This window comes from Anser brachyrhynchus (genome assembly GCF_964034855.1).
Source record: "Anser brachyrhynchus genome assembly, chromosome: 1".
In the NCBI taxonomy this organism is placed as follows: Eukaryota; Metazoa; Chordata; class Aves; order Anseriformes; family Anatidae; genus Anser; species Anser brachyrhynchus.
This window is the reverse complement of record NC_137694.1, coordinates 155,704,094-155,722,668: the sequence shown is the minus strand read 5'-3', so window position 1 is coordinate 155,722,668 and position 18,575 is coordinate 155,704,094. Positions and strand designations below refer to the sequence as shown.

The window sequence follows — 18,575 nt, the reverse complement described above, 5'->3', positions numbered from 1 at the left end:
AACCTTAAACTGCTGATACATCAGATCTGCGTAAAAATGTCATTCATGACATGGACATCAATGGCAACAAGAACAGTTTCTACCACTGTAGTAGCATTAAATGGCTGAACAAGGAAAACACAGGACATTTACTGAATGGAGATGGTGATTTAAAGAAAGTGGAGTTGGGTAAGAACAAGGTACCTTCGTTACCTTCACTGCCATGGTTCCCAGGCCTTAAGAGTCTAGGGATTAGGTTCAAGAAAGGGATTTATCGGTAGTGGATGAGAATCATGTCAGGGATATCCTAAGAGACTTCCAACCATGCAAATCCATGGCACCAGATGAGATGCTGAGAGAGTTAGCTAGTAGTATCATTGGAAGGCCACTCCCTATCACCTTTGTTAAGCCATGGAGATCAGGGGGCTCCCATAATCAGTGTCTTGCAATGACTGAAGAAAAGCAGATGTAACACACATCCAAAAAAAAACAAAACAAAAAAAAAACAACCATGAATTAGAGGACCCACATTGGTCCCTGGTACATTCATGGAGTGAGTCCTCTTAGAAACCATTTTTTGACATGCGAAGGAGAAGAGTATGACCAGGAACAGCCAGGATAGATTTATCCAGGGTAAACCATATGTCCTGGTTTAAGCTGGGATAGAGTTAATTTTATTCCTAGTAGCTGTTACGGTTCTGTGTTTTGGAGTTAGGATGAGAATAACACTGATAAACACACTGATGTTTTAGGTGTTGCACGACAGTGCTTACACGTAGTCAAGGACTTTTCAGCTTCTCATACTATCCTGCCAGTTAGGAAGCTGGAGGTGCACAAGAAGCTGGGAGGGGACACAACCAGGACAGATGGCCCAAACTGGCCGAAGGGGTATCCCATAGCGTATGACAACGTGCTGAACATTAAGATGGGTTGGCTGGCTGGGGTGGAGGAGTGCCTGCTGCTCAGGGTCTGGCTGAGCATTGGTCAGTGGGTGGTAAGTAATAGCATTGTGCATCACTTGCTTTGTATATTCTTTTATTATCCTTCCCTTTTCTGTCCTATTAAACTGTCTTTTCTCACAAGTTTTTGCATTTTTTTTTCTCCTTGATTCTCTCCTCCATCCCACTGGAGGTGAGGGGTGATTGAATAGCTGTGTGGTGCTCAGCTGCCTGCCAAACTGGACCTGACCACTCAAAGCTTTTACATACTGTAAAAGGGGGTAAAGTTTCTGTAGCCAGCTGGAGGAAAGGGACTCATCCATGAGTCAGTATAGAGACAGAGCATGCTTGACTAACCTGCCTTTTATAAGTAACTTACTAGATCTGTGGATATGGGGAGAATAGCACTTGCCAGCATTGTCTCTGACAGCATCATTGAATCTAACCTGGGACATTACAGCCTATGTGAGTAGACACCTAAATGTGCCAAAGAGCTACGTGGATCATTGGGCTTAGAGGCTGGTGGTTAATGGCTTGTACTTTACTTGGAGACCAGCTACAACAGGAGTTTTCCAGGCTCTATCCTATTTAAAACTACTTCATCCACAACCTGAAAGAGGAGATGGAGTGCACCCTCCTCAGGTTTGTGTATGGCAGAAGACTGAAGGGTACAGTTCATATGCTTGGGGGCAGGGCTGCATTTCAGAAGAATCTAGATGGGCTAAAGGAACTTTAATCAACTCAACAGGGACAAATGTAAAATTCTGCACCTGAGATGGATGAACTCCCTGTAATGATACAAGATACCGAACGACTGGCTTGGGAGCAGCTCTGCTGAAAGCAATGTCCTGGTGGACAGCAGGTTAAATAGGAATCAGCAGGGCATCCTGGCAACAACGAAAGCTAACAGCATACAGGGCTGTACCAACAGCAGCATTATCAGTATATCAAGGGAAGTGTTTATTCCCCTGTATTGACATTTATTAGGCCTATCTGTAACGCCATGTGGAGTATTTGTGCCTTCTAGTACAAGAAAGATAAGTTAACTTGACTGAGCTCAGTGGAGTGCTGCCAAAGTAGATATAAGGCTGGAGAGCACATGCCTTGCCAGGAGAAACTGAGGGAACCAAGCTCATTCAATCTGCAGAATGAAAGGCCTGAGGTGACTTGAGCAGGAAGGTAGACTGCAGACCTACTGAAACCCTTTCACACCTGAATGATCTATGGAAAAAAAAATACACCAGGCCTCACACTGCACACCTACATAAAGGAATGTTGCAGCTTTTAATTCACTAGCTGTGGTAGTCTAACTCAAAAACAAAACAAAGAAGCAAACATTTATAGCAAGAAAGAAAGGCAAGAGTCAAAGACATAGTTTACCACGTTTCAATAACTAGGTACTTTGCACAGATTACTCTGCTACCTAAACTGTTCCTTTGAGTTTAAAGAGATCAAAACTTGACATTTCCATTTAATAACACTGAGGTTTCTAATGCATCATAGACCTGAATTTACACAGCTTATTTGTTTATTAAGAAAAAGGTGACACCTGAGAAATACATCGTAGACTTCTTTAGAAGAATTTACCTTGGTATCTCTGAACTCTGCCTTTTCCAAATGGCATTGGTAGATTCAAAGGTATGTAGTGCTCATGATTACAGACTACACGGAGAAATTCAAATTTGAATTCAAAAAGAGTCTGCAAAAATAATTTTAAAGTATAAATTAAACAACTGATGCAGCGGTTTGAATAACATTAAAACCAGCTTTCTTACACACAAGGGTGATTCCTCTCAGTTTTGTAGTGTGAGGGACATAGTCCTGTCAATGTTCTGTATGTCAGCAAAAAATACTTTCAGCACAATTCATACTTGACAGCTGGATATAATTCTAATAATTTTGGACAATGGGAACAGTGATTTGGACATGCATCCATACATAATAAGCTATAATATGCTATAAGAAAAGTCTGAACTCTCAGAAGAAATTTTCTGGATTACTGGTACAAGGTCTTCCCACTACAGTAAATTTATAGAAACTTGGATATCGAAGATCCACCTAATGCTTCCAACTTTAACCTTTCACATTTATGCTTAGAATTTCTGCTTAGTGTTGCCCACCCCTCCTCATTTTCTCAATATACATGCTCTGCAGTTGTGAATTTGCACCTGGAGATGTGAATCAAAATATGGAAAAGTGGTTTTGTGGAAAAAAAAAAAAGATCTAGGCACAGTGTACGTACTTATAAGTAACACGCTTGAGTGTAACTAGAAACAAGTCTGAAGGACTCTATCCACATGCATCAAAAAGAAGCAACTCCTAAAACTAATTTGTTTAAAAACAGAGTACCTTTGGATCTCCTGGTGTAAAGCAGCTGATGTAGTTATTGATTTGCTTGAAAACAAAACCTCTGTCCATAAAAGTAAAACACCTCTGGGGGAAAAACAAACAAAAAGATGGAATTGATTTAGTATTGCTTCAGCGCTCAGTACTTGTATTTCAACTAGTTTATTTTCCAAACATATTGATATTTCAGTCAGTTTGAACATAAAAAAACAATAAAACAAGCAATTTAAATATACGTATACATATATGCATATCAAATTTCCCCTTATAATCCAGAATGTAAACTGCAAATAAAAGAACTGTTTGAAGATAAGAAATGTATCTTGACAAACAAAAATGACATGTCATTAGCAGCTTTATCTACCATTTTATTCCCCATGCTCTTTTCTCCCTTACTGGTTGAAAAAAGAAAGATACTAAAAGACTATCTACACCAAATTCATGAAAATAAACTTTTCTGGGATTAAAAGATAACTAGATGATATTTGAAAGGGGTGGGGGGGAGGGCAAGGAAAAAATAAAAATTTTGATAAAATATAAATTCATTAAAAATCAAACCTCTGAAAAGATGTACTTTTGATCACAAAAGACAAATTGTATTTCAATGCATTTTAACTTGGACATAGAATTATACTTAGAAAGCATTATGCATGTTCAGTTTTATATGGGTCAGCTTTAAAATTCTTTAAAATCCATGAAGAAACAGTATTACTGCAAAAGTAACCACAGAGCCTGTCACTTGTGTACCTACTTTTATGAAGGCAGCAAGGCTATGGTTGGCATTTTTTGAAGCCTCTGGATTGTCTCTGTACTTCTGAGTGATGTGTGGCATTAGCATATTAACAACCGTCTCAACCGCATGATGAAAGGAAGCAGAAAATCTCTGGTTTCGCAAGAGCTAGAAGCACAAATTCAGATACATATTTAATATGGTTTATAGCACTAAAATATATGAAAACTTATTTTACATTAGATATAGATAACCTGACAGGGAAGGAAAACACAGCATTAAGGTTTTCAAATTCTCATTGTAGTTTAAAATAACATTTTATTTAAATTAAGATTTTCCTGAGCCTTTTGTAAATTTTCATCCACGCTTTTTCTTTCTTTCTTTCTCATTATCCACTTCAAATCTCAGCGCTTCCAGCCTTCAAAATCTTACTCTCCACGTTTTAAGTTTTCACAATTAGAACTATTTTGCTTTGCTTTTACGTACCTTCTCACTTAGCCTAAGAGATCTCCTCCACATTTATGATTTACTTGCTTCTACTCACAATCTATATTATCTTCATCAATTATTTCATACATCCCGACCCGTATTGGTCAGTAAGTTCTCTTCAACTTATTGCCACTGTAGAGCCTCTTTTATTTCTCTGCATCTTACAGTCTTTGTTAAATTGTGTTTTCTCCTAAGGGGCTTAATGACTGGTGGAGTGAGGCTGAAGAAGAAGCTAGCTTTGACAAAAGCCATTTTAACTATACAGTCATTATTGCTTTTCTTTCTGAAAACTGTGAAATCAAAATGTCCAAGTGCTTTGAATACTTTGTCATTTGCATACCTTTTTGAACTAAATTGAATGCAACATTCCTAGGCAGAACAAGTCATTGGCAGGGCACTACAGAAATCAATGATTATACAATTTGCTCTCATTGTGTTTGAGCTGTGCTCCAAAGTCTTTAGTTCTATCTTATGAAAAATAAGGTTTCTAAATATTAAGGTCGGAAGAGATACCCATATAAATATCAACAGTATTTATTAAAGAAGTAAGGCATGCCAGTCAGTGTCCTAAAATATACTCAGTATTTTTTGGACAGTAATTAAATATTTTTAAAATACCACAAAAATCTTGCTATAGAAATAATTTTGCTGTACCTAGAACTGCAGAATTTTATCAGAACTCCTAAGAAGAAAATATCTGAATGCATCTTTACTAGTTTACCCAATAAGACAGAAAAAAGCAAGCAAAATACTTGAGAGAAGATCTGCTCTTTCATGTGACAGAAAAGATGACAATGAGGTTAGTTCTAAAAGTGAAAATGTTTTTTTAACATCATATGTGAAGAAAATAATTAAAATCTGCAATAAAATTCAGTTCAGTAGTTTTCTTTAGCCATGAAATTTACATCATAGTATTGCAGGAGAGGAACAAGCAAGAACAGCAGTACATAGCAAAGAACTAGAATCTAAAAGTGTGTGTTAGGAAAATTTATTTCCATTGTACAATTTGAACAGTTCATATTTGAGGGTTGCTTTTGAAGATACTATTAAAAACAAATAAAATGCTAACCTGAAACGAATGAGGTTCCTATACAAGAAATATACCTAACATACAGAAGAGAAACAATCCGAACCTAAATGGAGCTCAAGAATAAACTGGTACAGGGAAGAGCGGGACAAACAGAAACTAGAAGGGTATTTTCCAGTATCAAGTTTTGTTTGCTTTTATTTAAGTATGATTACTACACGTTTCTATAACAATACCTGTAAGTTCTAATAAAAAATGTGGCAACATTTTGGTAGTTTCAATGTTTCATAAAAAAATCTCTGCACAAGCTGTTACCATCTTAGAAATATTTAGGGCTATAAAACCTACTAAATTGATGAAAAACTTCACTATGCTTCCTTATCTTCTGAAATAGGATGGGAATCAAAGAAGTTAGAAGTGCCATCAGTAATTAGGTCACATTTTTGTGGTCTATTTCTTTCTGGCAACTTGAAATCATAAATAAAATGAAACTAGCAGTTAGCACCTTCTTTGAAAAGTCACAGTTTATTCATTAACAGCATTTGCTCTGTTTTATTCACAATCATGCTGATACAAGGTAATCAAATCTTTCTCAGTCAGCTGACACACTCTTTCTTTACCAACTTTGTTTTCCCCCCAAACGAAAACCTTGTTAAAATTGTGTCTTCCTCAGATGCATGTGGTCTCCATATTTAATTTGTTATATTTGTTATTAGGATTACATGGGTCAGTAAAGGTTCACTAGCTTCGAGATAATGAGTCAGTATAATTATTATTTCCTTCCTCCACAAGGATAACAACAACAATTTAAAAAAAAAAACAAAACACGCTTTTAGTAATGTGAATGCTCATCAATAGTAGTATACCATACTTTGCAGGAGATGCAGATTAAGGGAGAGAAAACTGAAATCATGGACAATGGCTGAGTCATTCTGAAAAGTGAATTTCATTTGTCTTTTTGTTTGTTTACACAGACTCCTGCTTTTAAAAAGACTATAGTCTACTGTGCTTATTTTATCCACCATCTGATCTCAATTTAAAAATGTAATCACTAGGGTAAGAAAGTTATAATTAAATTAAGGAAATGGGTTTGCATGATAGCAAGTTAGCGGTTTATTTGAAGTATTCTGTTTTTTTTTTTTAAATATATATACTTTTTCCATACTCGTGAGGATTTTTGTAGGTTTGTTAGAGTCAGGAAAAATTATTTAAACCCTGTTTAGCTAAGCCAAAACAACATTATTTTGCAGAACATCACCTAACCAAATCCAGCAAACATCCTCAAGCTATACAAGTTTCACACACGTCATGTTTTAAGAAACTTGCCCAGCTATACCACATTATGTAATTCAAGAAGATGCAATTTTTTAAAAAAGTCAAATACTGTAAAATAAAAAGCACTGCTAGGACTGTCAGGTAAGGACTGAAACCAACAAAAATTCTTTTATTTCTTTCTTCCAATATCATTTTTAAATGATACAATTTTAATTCAATTCCAGAAGTCTCTGGAAAATTTCAACTTTAAATAAAAATCAATGTTTTCGGCTTTATCAGATTATATGTTCATTTCCATTTCATTTATTAACTAATACAACTAATTTAATTGATTATAACAAACAAAACCACAAAATACAGTGTGGTAAAATAAGAAATACTCCATTAACGGAATGAACAAAGGCACAAACTCCTTCCTCAAGGAATAACAAATCAATAAAGGAAATTTACATTTATAGATCCTCCTGTCTTTTCCTAAACTATTTGAGCAGATACCACTGAAACAGCAAAATACCAGTGAAGAACACAGAAGTCCGTATGAATATTTTTCTTTGGTTTGAATAAACTCCATTTCTGTTGTCTAGTAGTATACAAAATCGTAAGTTTTGTCTTTTTGCTAGGAATTTTGAGGAATCCCCAATCAGCTGATCAGTTAACACATGAGCAAGAAGTTTGATATCCTAAACCTAGAAGGATGCACTACACTGCATGCACAGAAGCCTCCTGATGCATATATTTGTATTCTGAAAAATCCTAAACATGATACCTATCATAGTTGCCTAGACAGCTTCGGAGTGCTGGTGCCTGGTGGAAAAGCGACCTTGGGGTATTGGTCAATAGCTGGCAGAACATGAGCTGGCAGTGTGCCAAGGTGGCCAGGAAGGCCAAGGGCATCCTGGCTTGTATCAGGAACAGTATAGCCAACAGGACCAGGGAGGTGATCGTCCCCCTGTACTCAGCTCTGGTGAGGCTGCACCTCAGCGTGCAGTTCTGGGTTCAGTTTTGGGCCCTCACTACAAGAAAGACATCGAAGTGCTGGAGTGTGTCCAAAGAAGGGCAACAAAGCTGGTGAATAAAACAAGTCTGACGAGGAGTGGCTGAGGGAACTGGGGCTGTTTAGCCCAGAGAAAAGGAGGCTCAGGGGAGACTTTATCATGCTCTGCAATTGCCTTAAAGGAGGCTATAAAGAGGTGGGTGCTTGGGAGAAGAGCCCAATCCGAAGTGATAAGGGGAAATAGCCTCAAGTTGTGTCAGGGGAAGTTTAGATTGGATATTAGGAGAAATCTCATTACTGAAGGGGTTGTGCATCATTGGAATAGGCTGCCCAGGGAAGTGATTGAGTCACCATCCCTGGAGGTTTTCGAGAAATGCGTAGATTTGGAACTTAGTAGCTTGGCTTAGTGGTAGACTTTAGTACTAGGTTAAAGGTTTGACTAGATGATCTCAGAGGTCTTTTCCAACCTGAATGATTCTACGATAAATATCAAGAAATCTTACTAAAAGGTCTAGTGATTTACAAGGGCTGCTCTACTATATGGATTTTAGAGGGTTTCTATCCTTTCAGAATGATGTTAAACCTAGCTCTGTAGATCTTTCTAATATCTCATTTGCTTTCTCCCGCTTTGCTCTTTCCCTCCTTTCCTTACAAAAGAAATTGTTAGAAGAAGGGTTTTTTAATAAAATTATTGATTGGATAAACTGGACAATCAAATTGGATAATCAAATAAAATTATATGATTGGAGAAAGAAGAGACTGCACAAATTGCCATTAGAATAACTTTTTTTTTTTGACATACCTTCACTTTAGAGTTTTCTATCAAATACTGAGCCATTGATTTTATTAGAACTTCAAAGAAGAACCAGGAATACTGCAGAGAAAAGAAAATATTCTGTGAAATTGCTGTGGGTATTGAATAACAATTTCAACACATTTAATTCCTATACTTTAGTTATGACCAGATAAGACCATACAGTAAAAGCATAGTTCAATATATACCTTAAGTAGCTTGTTGCTTGTAAGAAAGTCAGCAGATGGCTTTAGAATTGTTGTCATGGACTTTGTCAGTTCTTCATGTACTGTCTTATATTCAGAAGCAACATAGGGTTCAGCTTTATAAGCATACTTGGGGAGGAAAAACAGAACATAATAGGAAACCATGACATAATATGAAACAGTTGAAACCAAACAGATACAATTCTATTTATATATACATTCTTTTTCAGAGTTTGTTTACTTTTAACTGGAGTTTTTTTATTTAATTGTGCCTACCTTGACATAAGATCTCAAGTAGCTATCCAAGCCTTCTTCATGACACTGTGCAACAATATGGATAATAACCCTAAACAGAAGTCAGAAACCGAAACTAAGCAAGTCTACAAAGAAAGCTATGATTGCAATTGCAAAAGTGTTATTCAGTTACACATTTATGTCATAACCCAGTCATCATTTAAACTCTGTGAAGCACTTAAAAATCTTTACCTTGTCACATTGACTGCAACTTCCTCTTGGGTTGCCCTAGTGAGAACTCTAAACAACTGATTGAGAACAGTTGGCAGGAAAGCTATCATCACATGGCCTTCCATAGCATGAAGGCTCTGAAAGAAAGCAGTAATACTGTCACTCCCTTGAAACATGGGCATTTAAATCACAAGTTCTAAAACTGCAAAAATTACTGTAAGTCTTTTTCCAAAAATATATGCTGCTTGCATTATTTGGTGTTAAGTACCCAAAATACAACTGCACAGAAGGCAACTGAGAAGAGTTTCCAACATAAATGTTTGCACACATTAGGTTGCACACATCAGGTACAGGTTGCACGCAGACGGCATGATGTTCATATGCAGGAGAAGTAAAGACTATTTGGGCTTCTGGGAGGCCTAGCTAAACAGGAGTTTGGCCTACTGAAACCGAGAATAGCAGTAACTCGTATGTGCCAGAGAAGATAGCATTTGTTTTCTGTTACCTTGAAGCGAGATAAAGTCAATATGATATGTAATCTAATGGTGTGGAACATGCTCATACCGTGCAGTTAGAGTCTTCTGGTATTTGACGACAAGCAAGAGTTTTAAATAAACTGTGGTTGCATTATTCTGACCCAGGGATTTTGGCAAGACATATTCTTGTCACTGAACCTAAAGATTTTGCTAGCATGGAATTAATATAAATGTAAGTAAAGTAAGGAATAAGCTATCCAAATATATTACAGAAGTCTTAGGGCAAGGAAGATAGATCAGAACCAAATCAAAAAGCAAATTCAGTTCAGAAGCGTGCCACATTCAATAGTTAAATCCTTACATAAATGTCATGGACAGACAGTCCAGTTTTATGAACTGATAATGAACATGCAAATACAATAATAAGTTTTGTTGTGCCTAAGAAAATCAGGAGTTACTTGTGATACCTTAATGGATTTTAAGATGACTGAATTTTGGGTTCCACATTAAAAACATGGCCCACTTGATTAATATAAAATTGCTATGGAAACCATGCACTCTATTGATCTAGTCCTGAAAGAGAACTGTAGACATGACACTGATGACCTCCTAAGCAAAATTTTAGAAAATAGGTCATCAATTCCTCATCATTCCCACGTGCAGTTTGAATTGATTAATTTGACACAACAGGCCATTGGTGTTCTGAAATTATCAGCCATAATGCTAACCAATACTATCTCATTATTCCCTTATGGTTTCATCTTACATTGTAATTTTAAGTTTATCTAGGGCAAGAAACATCTCCTTGTTCTTTTTACATTGTATATTACATAAATGAGACCTAGACAATGTCTGAAGTTCCTAGGTTTTACAAAGATATAAAAAAAAATATAATCTGTTATTCACTGCCATTTTATACCTTAAGATATTTTACTAGATCAGTTCCTAGTGCACGAGCTCCAGATTCCGTTTTCTGACAGTACTGAAAAAAATTATGCAAATGCTGGTCCTGTCAAAGACAAAAAGAACCAAAAATTAAACACTATCTAATATGACTATCTAAAACATAACACATTAAAATGTTTATACATAAAAATCCATATATGTCCATATAAATTATTTTTGAAAGTTGAATGTAAGTGTGCTACTCTGAAGGCTAATTTTGTCTCCATGTAACACTTTTTTTTTTAACCCACATAAGAAATTTCCAGTACTTTTGAACACCTGTTACGCAAAACTTCATCTATATTTGCTTCAAACCAATTGACAAGCAGAAAATAGGATAATTAACGTTAGCTATCCCAACTTATCATACTATGTATTTTATGAGCAGCTATAACAGGACTCCTTGCTTTGCAGACGTGCCACTAAATAGCTTACAGATGACTACAATCTCTTATCTAAATGGAAGTCTCAGAATGGAATGGATGAAAATGTTAGACAGAAGTCTCACATTTTGAATAGCTTCACTCTAACATCTGCTGCTTTTCACAGCTGATGTGAAAGACAGAAACCATGCAGAACATCCAAGAGACAAAAAACCAGTAAGATAGCAGCATATTGAGTATTAACAGCTTCCCCAGATATTGTACATACATATCGGAAACATACATTATTCCTAAAACTTACTCTAATTGCATTTTGTAACTCACCTGTGTATACACAGTTGACACCAGATGAGTGGATATTTTTAACAGCTGTTTGCCTCCATCTACCCATTTAATTTCAGGACCAGAATGCTGAACACACACATGCAGAGGAAAAGTAAAATAATGTAGCAGTATACTAGAATAAGACAGTGCTTGCTTTATAGTACCACAAACAACATTTTTTTTTCTAAACAGAAGAAGAAATGTGTACAATGAATAAAGTCATAAAATAAAAAAGGAAAATTATGCAGGCAATATTACCTAAAGCATTTATGAAATTTATTTTCAAAGTCCCACTGTAGTTTCCTCACTTACTAACAAAATCACTTTTCTTTGAAGTTACAGATTTCTTATTTCCCCTAAAATTGTGCAAAGAAATGTTTGGCTACAGAGAAACATGTACTACTTTTCTAAAAAAAATAACTGAAGAACTTCTGTAGGTACTGACACAGTGTAAACCTTAACACAGGTCACCGATAGGTATCAGCCAGTACTTGCTTCCCATTCTCAGTTCTTTGCAAATGGGATGGGAAGGCTCAGCTTTCTACTCTGACAATTAGTTATGGAGAGACTTTACCATTAGATCTACAACTAGTCATCTTGGTCCTAACCTCCTACCCATGGAGGTGAGCAGAGATGGACAGCAGAGGCATAAAAAAAATATACCTACAATATGAAAAGATGAAAGATGTAAAGATGTCAATGGCTGGAAAGCTTACAGTAGAGTTTAAAAAAGAAAAAAGTGGTGGAAAAGGAGGAGACCAAAGCCTCTAGCTGTTGATTTTAGGCCTCTTCCTCCAAAATGAGTCAATTTTCTCTCTGCATTTCATTCCTTTAGTCAAATTCCCTACCACATTTCACATTTTGTATCCTCCTTGGTATTGTTTTTATTACTATTAATTTTGCAAGCTTTCTGCTTTGAAAAATACAACCATAAATTTTACTAGTGAAGTATAAAGATCACAAAACTCAAGATGTGAGAATAAGACTTTTTCAGGAATAAAGGACTTACTGAAAGGAGACAGCATGAAATGCTAAAAAAAATTTAGTAAAGGACTTCAGATTATTTGCATATTTTCATAAGCTGAAAATACTTTAAAACACTTAAAAATTACTAACTTCAATTATTGCTACAAAATGAAACAAATATTTCCTAAATACATCAGCTAAATAATAACAGAAACACATTTAACAGTTTACATGAAAAACTACATTAGGGTAGGTTGATTCAAATTCTTTTGAAGGTCAGAATTTAGTCATAAACTTTGCCTCCAGCTTGTGTTGGAGTTAATTTCTTTTTTTTAAGTCAGATGCATAACTTTTGCAAAGCACTCCATTTCGCATATAAAAACAATTTTTCAATAGAAAGTGACTCAATCTTATCAGACTGGGGAATTACAATTAATTCTTCTCTACATATCTTTCTTTTTTTTTTTTGAAATATTAGAGCCATTTTATATACCATACCTTTCCAACCCCCACTTCTTGATAACTAAGATAGCCTGGTGGAAGATTTGCTGACACTGGAATGTGTTGCTCATTTGTCACCACTCTTCCATCTTTTATTAGTGGAAGCCAAGAATAGCCAACTATGAAACGTGAAAGGAAAGTAATTTTAAATATGTCATGAATCTTTATATAAATGCTTACAAAAGTCTTCCAGTCTTCCAATATGTAATTCATAAACGAGAAAATGTTAATGTAGGGGTCAAATGATTCAAATTCACACAATTAGAAAGAATTGAAAAGGCAAATAAATTCTTATGAGTTTGAAAATATATATATGTTGTAGGCATTCTAAAATATTTAAAACAATAAATAATGAATCTTTCTGTCACTATAATATAAAGCATCATATGGATCAAGACAACAAAATCATAGTTTACCAGATAAACATACTTCATAAGAACTCCCAAGTAGTTACTGAAAGCAAACCATTAGCAGACACACCTTGTGTTTCAACAACATCTTTCTTCTTTGTACTCCCTTTGCTTGAATTGTCACAGCTGACATGGTAGAAGGTGAATAACAAATGGTGCTTTTCATGTAACTGAGTGGGCAATTCTATTTTAATCTGAAAAGCAAAGAAACACAACCTTTGTAGAAGACTTCAGCTAGAACAGTGACGTGCCATACTGGTTGAATAGCCTGACTTAAAAGCAGTTCGAGTTTCTGTTATTTGAAGCAAGAATCAAGAATTACACTTACAAAACTTTCAAAAATATTTCATTACAGTGAAAAGGAGGGTCTGATTTAACTGAAATCATTAGCAAGACCTTCACAATCCTAAAATTTTTGCTAGTATTTTTGAAACGTAGTAATACTTAACACAGTAAAAATCACCTCAGAAAGGTAGCTTACCTCATCATAAAACTCCGGATTTTGGTGGTGATGCAAAACAGCAGCAAATGCACTTCTAGTAAATACCGGTCCGCCTGGTCTACCATAGATACACTAACAATAGAAGAAGGAAAAACCAGAAACTACAACAAATTCTTTTTCACTCTTAGGTAAAAGTTTCACCCAGAATTTGAAATATTTTAACTTGTGTTACATATTTCAATAACAATGAACATTTTGTAATGTAACTTTTGTATGTCAAAAGTGTTGATCTTAAAAAAAAAAATCACAAACTTAACATGGATATTAGCAGTGATTAAAAACTAGAATTGATGAGTTATCTATTGATCTCCTTTCAACTGCAGAATTTAGATGAATGCATTGTACTAAACAGCAAATCAAATTGCTACAGAGAAGCTGACAAGATGAAACATTGAAGTACCCCTGACTTGGTTGAAAAACTGACATGTCCTTTGAAAAAGAATATATAAGGAAAGTGAATAAAGAGATTACTGCAAGGTCTCTAGAAGTTATCTGTATGTTGCTATGATATTCTGATTATTACCGGAACCTATGAGGTCTTGCCTTTAACTCTTGGTTTCTTTGCACAGTCAGATTACATCACCTGTAGTCTGCCTGCTGTGCAGTAGAGTTGACACTGTGGTTTCACCTCAGAACTCCTATATATTTTTCTGCTTCATTTCTTTCAGGCACTTCCTATACACTGTGATAGCTCAGGAACAAATACAGACTTGGTTCTGTAGTTGGTCTAAAGATTTATTGTTTTTACTGCTTAAAAGTTAGAGTAGGCACAAGGCACCCTTGTTTGCAACAAGTTTAAATCTGGAATTTTTGTTGATATACTGAAAGAAAATGCTCTTAGTAATCTTTTATTTCAAAAACAAACAAATCATCTAGAAGTTACTTCTATACCAAATAGGTATAGAAGGATAGAAAGCTGCCACCGCAAGCTAGATAAAATCAATCATTAGTGTCCTGCTTAGCTAACTGGTCACTGTTTTCTTTAATCCATCACAAAAAGCAAACACTAACCTTTAAAGGCAAAGAATCCTCTTCATCAGAATCCTTGAACTCAATGCATACTGCAATATTTCTAGCCTAAAGCAGCATTCAAAAACAAAAACACTTAATTGGAAGGAACATCAGAGAAATATAGTATGTAAACAATATCAGTCCATTGGAAAAAGAAGAATGTATTGCTTGCCTATACTCACCTTTGCAAAAGACTTTTGACTGTCATATTTCAAGTGCTTTGGATAAACATAAAGATGATTGTTGTAGATGGTGAAAGGCTGAGTGTGTCTTGGTATACAGGGAACAAATTCCTCTATTTCAAGTGTTACTAGTGTCTTGGTACTATTTTCAAATTGTTTCATAGGAATGTATGATGAATTAACATAATCTGAAAATATATTAAAAATCAATATAAAGCTGAAGAGAATACAACTCAATGTCTATTTAACGGTGGTTATTAATACTTACTTGGAAAATCTGGTGACACATTATCAATTGTAACATCCAGATTTCCTAAAATAACAGGAAGCTTGGCCATCTTTTCAGGCCTAGTGGAAGAAAAAACAAAACCAAAAACCTCCAAGTCAGGCTAAATGCAAAGCTATCAGAATGCCAGAAAAAAGAAAAAAATGGAGGGGGGAAGAGGTGGGGGAGAGAATAGGAAACAGAGGCAAAAATAACATCCTGAAATAGGAGTATGAGAGGAAAGGTGGTTTGGGGGTGGACAACTTTATTAGTGTGGTTTTTTTTCCTCTTTTCTTTTTGAGAGTTTAAAAGAGAACAATGTAAGGCTTTATTCACAAGTGTGAAAATAAGTAAGAAAAAGCATTATGGTTCCCTTTCTTTATATTGAAGTAAAAATCTTTAAAAAAGACAGGTTTTCTTTGCCCTGTAGTAACTCAATATAATTGTCAGAGGGTATAGCCTTAAATTTAAACGGCCATCAATAAGCATTGATATTAATAGGATAAACCTGGGGGAAGACCAAAGAGGAAGCGAAATCAGTAAGTTAACAAAATGCGTCTTTCTCCCAGTAATTTTTTTCTATGTTGTTCTTTTCCTAAAGTAACAACGCATCCTTCAAAATATTTACTCTTAACAAGACTACAATAAAATTTCTTAGACGTTTCCATGTAGCTAATCCAAACTATGATTTGAAGTAGGGGCATTTTCCATGTTAAAACACCAGTAGAGTACCATTTTTTAATAAACCTAGTCAGCAGCGTGATTTTTTTATTATTAATATATTTTTTTAATTATTGCAAGGAAACAGTTGCAAGATTTTCCAAAAATACTACCCTGCACTGTAAAACAACTTATTGTGGTTGAAGTCTGGATTCTGATTCCAATAGCTAAGCTTAAGACATTACAATCTCTTTCTCACTAAAATTTCTGTGAAATACCATACACAAATCCACAAACAAGGTGCTGGAATAACCAAAGGTTTTCTTTAATTCACAAAGTAAAGTGCTGTGGTAGGCTAATTTGCTATATTTAACTCAGATTCAATAATATTGTTTATAGCAAGAAGCAGCAGTACACAGCAATTTCAACACTAAACCTCAGTGAAACTTTGAGGAGCTAGCTAAAATGGAATTAAAATACCCGCTACAAACCTCACCTCCTTTACAGATTTGGTAAGTAACAATAAAATAAAGAAGCTATATCCAAAGCCTTTTAAGATCTGTGCTTAGCAATCATTAATACAATTCCAGCTAACTGTCAAATAACAGAAATGGAAATGCCTTTGCAAAGCAGTAAAAATTTCTCAGTAAATCTAAATATTTTAGTTATTTAATATGATCATCAGTCAATAGGAGATTCTTAAGCCTTGCACAAAAAAATGATGCGATCTTTAGAAACAGTTTGTAAAAAAGTATGACTGTTCTTTAGGCATTCTGAGCCAGATGCACTCCCAAGGAAGGTAGAGTGGCTACTGACTTGAAGCCCCCTTCCCTGAGACCTAGCGTCCTCTTTCCAAGGTCAGTGAATGTGATACTTTCTCATACTTTACTTCCGTTGAGAGCCAGAACAGTGAATGCATCATGCAGGCATAACACCTAACATAGAGATACTTCAGTATCTCTATGCGATACTTCAGTAGAGATACTTCAGTATCTCTGTGTTATCATGTTTAACCATATGATGGTTATACATGGCATAATACTTCAGTCCTGCTCAAAGCCCTCAAACGCTGCAAAGGAAAGATCTGTAGGTTGTGTGAATGCACTGAATGTCTGTACAACTTCCTATTTGAAGTGAAAACATATAAATATATACATCAGAAGATGATCTTCAACTGGAGCATCTAATAAGAGAAAAGATTATTGTTTAATTTTTAGGATAGAGTGAGGAAAATTAAACTTACTTCCGGAAATCTGCTAACAATTTCAGCATGTCTTCATTTGAAAGTTTATTACTGTCTTGTCTGAAAAGAGGTGAAAATCTTGCATTTTTGTCCAGTGTTCCCGAGGCATCTTTAAACAATGTCCTGAAAGTCAAAGTCTTGCTTTCAGATGAGTTAATACAAGTGTTGCAATTATCTTCAAGAAACTTCTTGACTACAAAGGAGAACATACTGCACTATCTTTCGTATTTAGCATTTAATATTCCTTTCATTATAGGGGAGTTTTAACATATAAATAGCTCAGTGTAATAAACGAAAGAGAACCATTTAATTCTTAGTAAAATTAAAAATCTTGACAATGGAAAACAGTTGTCAGTATTCAAGAGTTTAAACAATAATGTGATGAATTTTCAACTTTTTTCCTACTACAAAACTTAAGTCTAAGTTTGCTTTTCAGAAATCTTTGTTTAATTCAAAGCAAAACAAAAAATAATCTAAATAGCACATTGAGATTTAAATGAAGTGAGATGCAGAAGATAATCACAGAATAACAGGTTGAGTTGAAGGGGACCATAAAGACCACCCAGTTCCAACCCCCTGCCGTGGGCAGGGACACCTCCCACCAGACCAGGTTGCCCAAAGCCCCATCCAGGCTGGCCTTGAACACCTCCAGGGGTGGGGCATCCACAGTTCCTCTGGGCAATGTTAAAGAAAAGTGAGGAAAAATTACATATTGGCAAGATTTGTCCTTACCTAGCTGCCCAGGCAAAAGGCATTCTATATTGACCTAGTCTCTGGCATGCCTGCTTAGCATTCTTCAAAACTTTCTGTGCAGCCTTCGAGGGACATAAAAAATAGCCAAGTTTTAAAAACAACCAAACTGTGCCATTAACATACAAGAAAAACCCACACATTGACACAGATATAAATTAATACCTCTTAACAATTCATTTCAGGTTAAGCAAGGCCTGCCGATCTCACAACATTTCACAAGTGAAAACAAACCCATCCACACCTCCTGATAACACGTTTAATTAAGCAAGAAAAAAAAATTGCTAACAAGTCATCTGATTTCTGTCTTCTTAATTTGTAAATATTCAACAACTGATAACCTAGCCATCAGAAAAGAGAATAAGATGGGACAAATCGTTCTCATTAGAATTTTCAGGTTTTGTTTTTGTAAACTATTAAATAGGAACAAACACTTCCATTATATTGAACCAATAAGCAGAGCTAGAAACCCACTATTTTGAGATGTTCAACACAGTGCTGAACCACTTGAGCTATAGCAGAACCTCCTGACAGAGCAGTAGGTTTCTCTTTTCCAGAAGTCAGCTTTCCATGTGTACCTAACACAGCAAAAAGTATTTTCTAGAGGCAGAAAAACCCAGAGTAAACCTGCCTGAATACTATCCCTGATCTATAACGTTGACATTAGGAAGAGCTGTTTCTATTGGCGTGCCCTTTAAGCCAACTCTCAATTATC

General features: G+C 35.5%; 1 protein-coding gene and 1 long non-coding RNA gene across 17 annotated transcripts in view; one reads left to right on the top strand and one right to left on the bottom strand.

The window, feature by feature from the left end:
• The window catches only part of DOCK9 (dedicator of cytokinesis 9), a 129,768-nt gene that overhangs the window by 44,969 nt on the left and 66,224 nt on the right, over positions 1-18,575 (bottom strand). For all 15 annotated transcript variants that reach the window (XM_080605719.1, XM_080605715.1, XM_080605718.1 and 12 more), the window contains 17 exons: positions 17,843-17,925; positions 17,111-17,233; positions 15,211-15,290; positions 14,943-15,130; positions 14,761-14,826; positions 13,729-13,821; positions 13,318-13,441; positions 12,835-12,956; positions 11,371-11,457; positions 10,638-10,727; positions 9,264-9,379; positions 9,054-9,123; positions 8,781-8,906; positions 8,581-8,652; positions 4,015-4,161; positions 3,267-3,350; positions 2,505-2,616 (listed from right to left, as the gene is read on the bottom strand). In XM_080605719.1, the coding sequence (XP_080461845.1) occupies positions 2,505-2,616; positions 3,267-3,350; positions 4,015-4,161; positions 8,581-8,652; positions 8,781-8,906; positions 9,054-9,123; positions 9,264-9,379; positions 10,638-10,727; positions 11,371-11,457; positions 12,835-12,956; positions 13,318-13,441; positions 13,729-13,821; positions 14,761-14,826; positions 14,943-15,130; positions 15,211-15,290; positions 17,111-17,233; positions 17,843-17,925 (1,783 nt within the window). The remainder of the gene's footprint in view (positions 1-2,504; positions 2,617-3,266; positions 3,351-4,014; positions 4,162-8,580; positions 8,653-8,780; positions 8,907-9,053; positions 9,124-9,263; positions 9,380-10,637; positions 10,728-11,370; positions 11,458-12,834; positions 12,957-13,317; positions 13,442-13,728; positions 13,822-14,760; positions 14,827-14,942; positions 15,131-15,210; positions 15,291-17,110; positions 17,234-17,842; positions 17,926-18,575) is intronic.
• Positions 1-18,575, top strand: part of LOC308200784 — a 28,027-nt gene that overhangs the window by 2,794 nt on the left and 6,658 nt on the right. The window contains exon 2 of one of the 2 annotated variants that reach the window (XR_013955810.1): positions 16,636-16,724. The exons of the other annotated variant lie outside the window; for it this stretch is intronic. This is a non-coding gene — a long non-coding RNA (uncharacterized lncRNA). The remainder of the gene's footprint in view (positions 1-16,635; positions 16,725-18,575) is intronic. 2 annotated transcript variants of the gene reach the window in all.